At 46.3% G+C, this 10,907-nt stretch overlaps 1 protein-coding gene across 1 annotated transcript in view; it reads left to right on the top strand.

The window, feature by feature from the left end:
• The window catches only part of WHSC1L1 (Wolf-Hirschhorn syndrome candidate 1-like 1), an 11,342-nt gene extending 654 nt beyond the window's left edge, over positions 1–10,688 (top strand). The window contains exons 1-8 of the mRNA XM_009870675.1: positions 1–49; positions 3,195–3,263; positions 3,715–3,874; positions 4,291–4,445; positions 5,159–5,662; positions 6,472–6,598; positions 9,923–10,023; positions 10,199–10,688. The exon at positions 1–49 is cut by the window's left edge and continues 654 nt beyond it. Coding sequence (XP_009868977.1) covers positions 1–49; positions 3,195–3,263; positions 3,715–3,874; positions 4,291–4,445; positions 5,159–5,662; positions 6,472–6,598; positions 9,923–10,023; positions 10,199–10,270 — 1,237 coding nt within the window. The 3' untranslated portion in view covers positions 10,271–10,688. The remainder of the gene's footprint in view (positions 50–3,194; positions 3,264–3,714; positions 3,875–4,290; positions 4,446–5,158; positions 5,663–6,471; positions 6,599–9,922; positions 10,024–10,198) is intronic.
• The last annotated feature ends 219 nt before the right edge of the window (positions 10,689–10,907 follow it).

The raw sequence follows: 10,907 nt of genomic DNA, 5'->3' as shown, positions 1-10,907 counted from the left end.
AGAGCGCAAGTCGCACAAAATTCCCAAATTAGAACCAGAGGAGCAAAATGTAAGTGGAATAATAGTTTCAGCCATCTCTATATCTGGTATTGTTGATGGAGTATGTGTCTTCGGCGGTGGGTTTCCTTTACATTTAGTTGTCTACGTACTTAAAGTCACGAGGCTTTATTTACTTGCCAGATACTCAATGTTAGGTTGCCAGGGACTCTTGGACAGCACAGTTTTGGTTAAAACACTGCAAATGAAAAATAAGTGTTAGAAAGTGTTATACACTATTTTAAAATATTGTTCAGTGTCTCAGCATTTTCAAGGTTTGCTACACTTTGGACACTGTGGAGCTTTTGGCCCAAAGCATACACGTTCCTAAAATTGCCTCAAAAAGTGATGGGTTATTCAGTGGAAAGTTAGGTTACTCTGAGTAGTCAGCTCTACAGATTTTAATTAATTTTTGAAAGACATTCTAAATATTGTGACCATGTACAAAGCCCAAGAGCTACGTAGCGTAGCTAGAAGTGAGTAGAAACCGGTGTTGTAAACCAGGAGGCAAATAGAAGTACCAGTTGGCTCAGCAAGCTTTGGGAAAATTCAACACTGCTGTCTGTTACCTTTCTGTCAGGTGTTGTAATCTGGTTGTACATGTGCAGGGTGTGGGCCTACAAGGGGTGTTTTACCCTGGGTTCCAGGAAGTAGAGACGCAAATCACTGGTCTTTGGAACTCTGAGCCATTCTGCTTTTTCCTTCGGTTTTGTAAGCCACTGCGTTACTTTCAGTTCCTTCTCTCTTGCTTATTCTTGCCACCTCTGCGGTGCTGGTGTCTGTGTTTCCCTGTTTGAGGGGAACAGGGAGCAGAGAGGGGCGGCGAGGGCTGGCGGTGGGGAAGTTCTCGTGCCACGCCAGGAGTTGCCCAGCTCTGGCGGGGCTGAGCTGTCACAGCACGGAGCGGGGTTTCCCGTGAGGTCCTGGGAAACCCCTCGGTACTCGCTGCTTTGAGTAGGGGTGGGAGAAGGCCCTGTCCTGTAGGGGTCAGGACTCTGATCTACCGTGATGAGTTCACCTGCGTTTGTGTGTCGTTCCCTCGGTGTGGGAAGTGGCGCCTGAAGCCCTGGGAGGCGCTGGGCTGGCAGCCTGCGGCCGGACCGCGGTTCTGATGGGCGGGCAGTGCCCCAGGCGGCATCTCCCTCGCACGGGCGTTGTGCCTGCACCGAGAAGTGGAAAGAGGGCTCTGCTCTCGGGGTGGGCTCTCTGCTGAATGCCTCTGCAGCTCCTGTGTTCCTTGTCCACCTTCCTGTGTTTGCTGCTGTCACTGTACGTTTATCCCCCAGGTTTCACTTAAAGCTCTGGGGGTTTGGATCTTTCAGAGTGCAGCTAAAGACTCCGTCTCTTATCCAGGCTCTCTGGCCTCCTCTTCCTAGTCCGGCACCCCCACCTCAGGCTGTCGCTTTTGCCTTACTGTTTTATGCTCCCTCGTACCAGGGACTCCGATTCTCCTCTTGAAGCTCCAGCTGTGCCCGTCCCACTGTTTGACTCGTGTTGCCTGGCTGGCACAAGAACGTAGTCTGTCTCTTCCAGCATGTGTCTTTCCCAGACTGAACTAAAACCTCGCCTCTCACATTCCAGGTTCCTACTTACAGGTGTCGTACAGAACTCACCAGAAATCTGGATCTTTCTTTTGTCCTCCTTATAGCTTGTATTTCGCTCTCAGAAGGTAGTGGTGCAGTGAACGCTTTCCTGTTGCTCCCCCCTGGTTCAGCCAGCAGCTCACTCTGACGCGAGCAGGAGTTTGCCGTAGTGGTTTTCATTAGGAGTTACCCAGAGCAGTCTCTGTTTCATCCTCTCACCATCTGACTTTCCACTAAATGATTTCATCTTCATGTACGTTCGTTGTGCACGCTTCTGTCATCTTTAGTGTTAGCGGTATGAGACTTGGAACTTAGCATTGTCCTGGTAGGGACAAACAACGCTTCTGGTACAGCTCTGGCTGGTTTACGCTTTCATAGTCAGTGTGGCTGCTGGGAAATAAGGGCACTGCAGTTGTTTCCTCATTCTAACACCAACCTCCATGGAGCCCCACTGCGTGTGGGCTGGATGATCATGCTTGAAAGGCCGATTTGAAATGAAAATGTTACAAAAACATGGTTGAACTTTAAGCTCTGAATATTTGTTTTAAGAATAAGCTACTCTGCTCGTTAGTTGTATTCTGCAGGGAGCCGGAGTTCGATACCATCAGTCTTAAATGATCGTTCTCTGCAGACAGCTCTAAATGAGACACTGACCTTCATTGTTGTAGCTGATGTTTATGTGTGTGTTTCCTGGTTTCTCTAAGCTGAACCGTGCAGTATCGACTAACGTGGGGTCTGCGTTTCAAAGGGACTAGATATAATTTGGATTAACAGCGTCATTAGCTTCTCACCGCATGTGTCTGACTCCTCTTCCTGCTGCTCTGTGAGTCCTTTGGCTACTGACTTCTCTGCTCTAGTAAAAGCAAGTGTCTGGTCTCTGTCTCATTAGATAGGTCGTGGCCCACCTCTTCTCTTCTGAGCTGTTTTGTCATCGCCCTCCCTGTCGCTGCACCCACCGGTGGAGTTAGCTTCTGGTTAGTGGTGATCCCTCTGCTGCCAGAGCCGTTGCCTGCCCTACTCTGCCACAACAGACTGCGTGTGGGGCTCAGGCTTTATGATCTTGTCTTCTGATCCTCCAAATATATTTGTCAACTCTATGCATCTAACATTGGGGTTTCAGTTTCCATATTGTATATCTAATATCATTTTTGTAATGTAGATTTGGCTAATAACTGATATGCAGCGAGACTCGTCACATTACTATGGATATCTTTCATAGGTTCTTCTCTGTTTCTTTGAATTTGTGTATTAATTTAGGTGGAAAGTTGTTTGGGTTTACTGCCCTGGGTGTGTGGTGTTGTGTCTCCCATTACAGGAGAACGCTGTTGTATGTAGGTGTGATGGCAATGTAAATAGCGTAGCAAAAAAAGTGTATTTTTGATTGTGATGCTACTGTGTTTTGAACTGGGTGTAAGGAGTCATCATACTTCTGTCTTCTCAGTTCATGGTTGCCTTTCTCACTGTGAGTTACTTCTTCTGCCTGGTTTCAGGATTAGCGTTTTTTTTGTTTTCCTGTCCCCTTACCTTGTTTGTGTTTGTTTTCCTTTTCTCTCTTTATTGTTACCCATTTCCTAGAGACCAAATGAGAGGCTTAGCATGCTATCAGAAAGACCAAGAGAAGACACAGCGTCGGAGGAAACACCGGTTAGTACATATTCTACTTAACACCTCTTGAACTTCTAGTGTGCTGCTGCTTTTGGAGTGGTTATTACGTGGATTCTTTAACTTGTTGGATAAATCAGCTGCAGTTTCTTTGAAGCTCTTTATTAATCTTTACTGTGTCAAAGCATCTCTCGTTGTACTGTGTTTATTGCTGTATTTTATCCCCAAAGCAATGTTCTTAATCAACTTATGAAGCAGAAACTTTCTGTGGGAGGTGGTGTGGGTTGCTGTTGGGTGCCTTGGTTTGCTATTGACCATCCTGTGGAAATCCTGGCTAATGTAACTCCTTCTGTCATGTTCCTAAGAACTCCTTTGTGTTAGACTATCCGACGGATACCCGAGAGAAACCTGACAGGTCCCTCTGGACAGTGTGTGCATCTCCAAAGTGCACAAAATTGTCTTCCGTGGTTTTAAGCTCGCGTTTTCTTTGTAGGTGCAGCAGTTCTTGCCTTCTCTTCCAACACAAGGCACCCATGACATCAAGTTTCAGGTTGGCGATCTGGTTTGGTCCAAGGTGGGAACGTACCCGTGGTGGCCGTGCATGGTTTCGTGTGACCCACAGCTTGATGTTCATACCAAAATTAACACAAGAGGTAAGGGAGGGGGATTTTCATCAGATGTCTCTAGTTGTTCCTCTATTAAAAATACCTTATCTTTGAACTCCCGTGGCAGAATGAATTCTGCGTGTGTGTACGCTAAGCAGGACGAGTCCTGAAACTACCAGTGTGAACTGGTGCCTATTAAACTGCCTCTGCAGATGAGGCTGTGCCAGCCAGGCACATCAGTCGACGTATTTACGAGAAGACCCTGCTAAGTGTGAGAGTGTTGGTTGTGGGCAAGGTGCACTTACCTTCCCGTCTTCAACTGTCCTAAATCTAGGCCTGTCTTATTTCTGAACTTCAGCTGGGTACTTCACCCGCAGGAACTGAGTGGTTTGGAGGAGGAAAGCATCAACTAAACCAGCCAAGTGAGGTTGATAAAACTCCTGACGAGAATTTTTCATTTTCAGGTGCCCGTGAATACCACGTTCAGTTTTTCAGCAACCAGCCGGAGAGGGCCTGGGTGCACGAGAAGCGGGTTCGAGAGTACAGAGGGCACAATCAGTACGAGCAGTTACTGGCTGAGGCTGCCAAGCAAGCCAGCAACCACTCTGAGAAACAGAAGGTATGATGGACCCTGAGGGTTATCTGCAGTGCTTGCCTAAGGGCAGCTTGAGGGGCAGTTCTGAAACGCGGTAGTGCCTGACCCTGCCGAGGGCTGCCTGCATGTCACGGGCAGAAGTGCCCTTCGCAGGGGTGACAAAAGTGTTCCCATACACTTCGGACTTCCATGTGAAAAGACTGATGGCCGAACCTCCTTTGATTCTTCTTGAGGGTAGTCATCCCGGGCACTGGAGATGGTTTTACATCTGTGTTAGAAAATTAAATAAAAACAGTGCCTGCGTGTTCACTATGAACCCGTTCTTTGGGAAATGCAGTTTTTAGAGGGCAGCCCGAGACACTAGGGGATATGTCCTTTTCCGCTGTTCTATTGGAAGGGAGGTGTTGGTTACAGGAATTACTCGTCATGTTGAGGGACTACTTCAGTCAATATTTATGCTACCCCAAACAGCATTATGGGCTTGGATACTGCCTGTTCTCTAGTGGATTTGTAACTCAGGGCAGAAACTTTTAATTGTGATGGTTGTGATCCAGCCTAAGTGTCATCTCGGGCTCCGAGCGGGGGATTCACTGTCCACCTTTCAAAAAATGCCCTGTAAATACAGCAAAAACTTAAATCTGCTGCCTGTGGCATGTAAAGAGCCTCAGGATCGCACGCTAAGTGCTGTACGGGGCAAAATCTTCCGTGTAATTAGCTGCTTGTCTTTGTTCCCTAAGATTCGCAAACCACGGCCGCAGAGGGAGCGTGCTCAGTGGGACATTGGCATTGCCCATGCTGAGAAAGCCCTGAAAATGACGCGGGAGGAAAGGATAGAACAATACACCTTCATTTATATAGACAAGGAGCCGGAGGAGGTGTTGTCAAAAGCCAAAAAGACTGCTGCTTCTAAATCGGAGCCCAAGAAGAACCGACGACCGAAGCCGGCGTTGAACGCCCAGCCAGAACACACCAACGCGGCGGCAGCGTCGCCTTCACACGTTGAGGCGCGAAGGCCGAGCCAGCGGAGGCAGTCGAGTGTGGAAGAGGAGGAGCCACCTCCCGTGAAAATTGCGTGGAAAACAGCTGCGGCCCGAAAATCCTTACCAGCTTCAATAACCATGCACAACTTGGATCTTCAGAAATGTAACATGTCTCCAGTTGTTAAAATTGAGCAGGTTTTTGCCCTTCAGAATGCTGCTGGGGATGGAAAACTCATCGACCAGTTTGTTTATTCCACTAAGGTATGTGCTTTGGGTAGTGACTCCTCTCTCGTTCAAGAATTATCCCAGGTGTGTCTTACTGGGGAGCTTAAACTTGTGTCCACCGAGTTTTCACAATATATGTTCCTTTAACTGGAGAGATTAAATCTAACAAAAGACAAATGTGACAACAGAATGTTTTAGCGCGCTGAACTCTTAATTTTGACTCATCCAAAAGTCTCGGGCAGGAACCGTTGTGCCTGGGGGCGGAGGAGCTCCCTACACACGGTCACGTTTTCGCTCGTAACACGTTCAGAATGTTAAAGCTGTGTAACTCCAGCTGCTTAGTTGAAATAATCCAGCCCTTCTCTGTAAATCTTAAAATCAATGGCTATGTGGGAAGCGGGTGAAATGACAAAACTGTTAATAATGTACTGTGAAAAGTATTAAGTACGTTTTCTGTAACAGACTTTTAAAATTAGTTCTGCCTCCTAGCTTCCTTCAGGTGCGCAGGAGCTTCTCACAGTCAGTGTAAGGAAAAGGTTTAGGACTGTTTCTCTGCCTCCTTCTTCTGCCTCTCTACCTGGAGGGTATTTATTTCATCCTAAGCAATATAGAGAAGGTAATGTTTAGAAAAGTCACTGGAATACTTTCTTTTTTTTCCTTGTGTGTAAGGGGAGATTGAGAGGGATGGAAAGTTGTGCAGGGAAGCAGCTTGGCAGTAGAATACCCTCGTGTGTTTGTGTTGCACTGAAGGGTTGCTGAGATTTAGGAGTAGATCAATATGCCTGTTAGCACCAACACATACATAAATAGGTTTAGGAACATATTTTCTTTTTCTTCTTTTTAAGGGGGTTGGTAACAAAACAGAAATAAGCGTCAAAGGACAAGAGAAACTTAATTCTTCATCGAATCAGAGAAATGAAAAGGCAGCAGTGCAAAACGCGTCCTCTCCCGAAACAACGACTGGGCCAGCAGGTAGGCCAAGCCGCAGAATCCTCCTCTGAACTTTAGCAATCTGGCGTTTAAGTTCAAATAGCAAACCCCGCGTTTTCTCATTAGTTAAAAACTGTTATTAACATCTTTCTGTTTCCCTGCTAGCTGTAACAGGCCTGGCTAGCGTACGTGCTGAGCCCAGATGCTCGAGAAACGCGGGAGGTCGCTGGGCTGGCGCTGGCTGGGTGGCCCTCTGAACTTTTCGCGCCTGCAGCGTGCGGTATCTGAGTCACCGCGTTAGACGGATGGAGGCCTTGTGGAGGGCAGATGGCGAGCTGCTTTAGGAGATGACACGGTGGATGTGTGTTAGCAGAGTACTGGAATGCCTTTTGGCACCAAATGGAAAATGCAGCAGCTGGGATCAAAGGAGGAGAACCTGGAGGTGGCCTAGTTCAGTCAGGAGTGGCTCTGACGCGGGGTGGCTGCTTCCCTGGGCTCTGTTGTGGAGTTCCTCCATGGCCTTTGTAAAGGACAGTGATGTTTTGGTTCTTTTAAACTGCTTTGACTAACTCCGGCAGCAAAAGGAGAGCACACTTACCTTCTGAAGGCATTTTAGTTTTGCATGGGACATGTAAAACTCAGTTTTAGGCTGCAGCGAAACACCTTGATTTTCTCTCACAGTAGGATGTACAAATGCTCGTGGTGTGGAAGCAAAAAAGATGAAAGACTATTTATGCAGTACACATGCAAAACCCCCCACTCTTTTCTTGAGAAAAAAATCTCATGGTGTTGCCAAGCATCACTTCTGCTTTACTGGTCTCTGTTTAGTTATTTGTCTCTGTACAAACATAAAATAGATGAGATTCCAAGTCAGAAACCTTAGTGGTCAGCACACAAGATCGTGGTCCTCTGCAATCACACTTCAGTTTCTGTGCCTGGGTAGTTTCTAGGTAGCCTTATTTCTGTGTGCCCTGTTTTATGGACTGTTAGAGCACAGGCTGAGCGCTCTGGATTTGCTGGTGTGAGTGGGTTTCCTCTGCTCGTGTTGACAGTGGTGGTTCCTTCCAGCTGCAGCTGCTGTAGCTACTTCAGCTTTTTCAAGCAGTTGCCGCTGTAGTTGCCTGGCGGCAGGAGTGAACGCTGTTTCCTTTCTCTCACCTGAGAACTAAAGGCTTCACCTTCACAATGGCTCTTCAGACGCAGGGGAGTGAGAATTCTGAGCCTCTCTTTTTTCATTCTCTTAGGTTTTTTGGATACGTAAATCTCCACCTGGTAACACCCTATGGAGTGCCTGAGCTTTCCATCAGTACACTCCAAACAGCCCCTTGCAAAGCCATTGCCAAAGTCCAGACAGTTACTGGTCCCTTCTTGTGGAACATAACTGTGAAGTTCTTTTTTCAAATTTAAGGTCACCGGAACTTCAGAATACCTTTACGGGGAAGTATTTTACAGACTGACTCTGGGAGTCCTTACTGGTCACCTGCAGTTAGGTACAGGGAGGGCCGTCGTGCCGGGAAACTGATTGTGCCGCTTGAAACCTGGTAAGAAGAGAAGGGCTGTGGGAGTTCGTGGTGCCTCTGGTCTGCACGTCCCGCTGGAACGGGATTAACCTGGCCCGGCCAGCAGCGAGGTAGATGACTGGGCTGAAATCGGGCCTGAAACTGGATCAAAACGTGTGTGAAGATGGGATGGGAGCATTGTGGAGGTGAGAAGAGGAGGAAGAGCCCGTTGCGCTGGTCACTTGCTTTCCGCCCAGATCAGATGCGCCCGTTCTGGAGTTTGTCCTCCCCTGCAGGGCTGATCTCCTTCACTGCCCTGGGGCAGCACAGGGAGAAAATACATCGTCGATTCGGTGAACTGTTGGATCGCACTTGCTCAAATTTGCTTTAAGCTGCTTCGGAGAACTTTGGCCGACCACAAGGGTGACAGAAGGGGGTTCCTGGCTGTAGTTTTGGGATCCCTTGTAGCTGTGCTGGCTCTCAGTGGATGCCGCTCGTTGGAACCGCGTTTCACATTTGCCGACATGAAGGATTTTCTGAATTATTAACTCACTGGTAATTAAATAATTAATATGCTGTAAAGCTTTGTTTTTCTTCAAGGGGGAAAAAAAATTTTCTCCTCAGAAATAGTTATTGTAAACCAACAACTTTTTCAACTGGGAAGTTTAATTACTGCGATATTCCTGAGCCATGCAACCTTGATAAGTATGCTCATCCAATTAATCAAGATGAATTTTATTTTCGTTTTCTTTTTATCTGGAGTCCTTTTGAAAGGTTTTCTTTCAGTGTCTGTTTTTACCCAACAAGAAAACCCGGGTTTACAGCTTCTAACCATGTACCTGTCTTGCACAGTAAGGTAATTCCTGGTCCCAAGAGGTTGCATTTTTGCTCGGAAGAATACAAAGTATTTTACAGACACGTCTTCTTCAGGTGCAACACCTCAGAATGAAGAACAAGAGTAATGCTTCACGACAGGTCTTCAAATTGGAGGGTTTTGTCAGTGCAGCTCTAGGCGTGTCCCTTGTTTGCAGAGTCGCGCTGGTGTTAGGCCTGTGTCCGTGTGGCTCGGTGTGCCCTTGCTGGGGGTGCTGCAGTGTAGAAGGTTCTGCTTTTGCCAACCTTGGTTGTCAAAAAACCAGTAGCTCCTGCTTCATCTCGTGTAATGCCATAACAACCTTTGTTAACGAGTTTATTTTCCATGGTAATATTTTCAAAAACTCAGTTTTCACTTCCGTTGGGTATGATAACGCATCGCGATCACTGCTCCTGTGTCTACTGCGCTTTTCTCCACCTCTCGATCTTCAGTTGACTTGTGTTGAGGTTTCGGACGGATGGCACGCAGCGCCACTCGTGCTTTAGGTTTGGGTGTCAGCCAGCTTGGATAGAAGGCCACTGCCCCTCCCCGCTGCAGAGCGGGGCCACAGAGCCGGTGTTTTGCGTGAAAACTTGAAACTGTGTTTTGCTTCTTAAATTTCAAGCTTGTTTTAGTGCACAGCGTTGCTCGCCGATGCCTTCCCAAAAGCACCAAAGGTGAACCGTTTGGTTAAAACATTAACCAAAGTGAAGACTGTGCTGGAGAGGTGTGTTACGAAATCCCTCTGTCCTAAACTGGATTCCAGCTTTTTGGTTTGGGCTGTTACTGCTGTCTTTTTCCTGAAGCTGATCTCTCTGTTTATGGAATCAGAACGTGTTGTCTGCAGCCACAGCACCAGCTGGCAAATAGCTTGGAACTGATTTGAAAAATAAAATGTTCAAAAGAGGAAAAAGTCTTGGTTTCGTTACTTTATCTGTTGATTTGGCGTTGAATATCTTGCTGTACCTCCGAAGTCTGAGGAACCAAATAATGGAAACCTTTTTCCTCCTTCAGGTTCTGTAGAAAAGAAGCAACAGAGAAGATCGATTCGAACCCGCTCAGAGTCTGAGAAATCCACTGAAGTTGTGCCAAAGAAGAAGATCAAAAAGGAGCAGGTTGGCTTCCTCCATGTAGAGAGTTAAAATATATTGTATTCATAAATGTTGTGGCTTATATTGGTGCCTTTTTATTTTTCTCCATTTTTCCCCATCGGGTTTCGTTTTGGACTATCCTCCATGAAATCCCCTTGTCAATACCATTGCTGTGACTCTGCTACTGGCATCTTCACAGTATCAGTCAGGCTTTGGAAAATGGGAACTCGCTGATGCAAGACTCCTAACGAACCTGCCATGCTTCCCTTGAGATTTCTGTTCTGAGCGAGACGGGTTTGTTTCAGTCATTTCTCTTTGATGGAATTGCCACCAGGTTCCTTCCTTCTGCTCTTGATTTAGCTGCTGGTTTGTATTGAGGTTTTGTTTTTCAAATGGAGCTAGACTGATTGATCTGACCAGTTCTGAAAATGGACTTGAAGAATGATTTAACTTAAAGGTGAATAGTCAGACTTGTGTTGGCAGACATCAGCAAAACAGACCTTCTGGGATATACTTTTTTTTTTTCCTTAAGTAGATCTAACATGTACAGGGCATTCCTTTAATCTGGATGTCAGACAGACAAATGTTGTTGCTTTAAAAAAATCATACAAAAATCTGCGTGGACGTGAATAGGAAAGTTCAGTGGATGGACATTAATATGAAAAACCGAATACACTTTTTAAAGAAGTTTGTCAAAGTTGTTGGTTCTTTTCCTTACGTGGTTGATTTTCCCTCTTTAAGGCCTCTCCACTTGAACCGTGAGAATTTTCTATAAAATGTTTCATAGTATAGCTTTTACCAGTAAGGACTTTTAAAAAGGGACAGTCGGGCTAAAGATTTATATGGGAAGGGGAAAAATTGGGTTTTTATCTCTTGTATTTTAATTTATTCTTTCCCTTTACGCTTTG

Source organism: Apaloderma vittatum, unplaced genomic scaffold (genome assembly GCF_000703405.1).
Source record: "Apaloderma vittatum isolate BGI_N311 unplaced genomic scaffold, ASM70340v1 scaffold38775, whole genome shotgun sequence".
NCBI lineage: Eukaryota > Metazoa > Chordata > Aves > Trogoniformes > Trogonidae > Apaloderma > Apaloderma vittatum.
The sequence above is the reverse complement of the archived record's forward strand: the minus strand, read 5'-3'. Positions and strand labels throughout refer to the sequence as shown.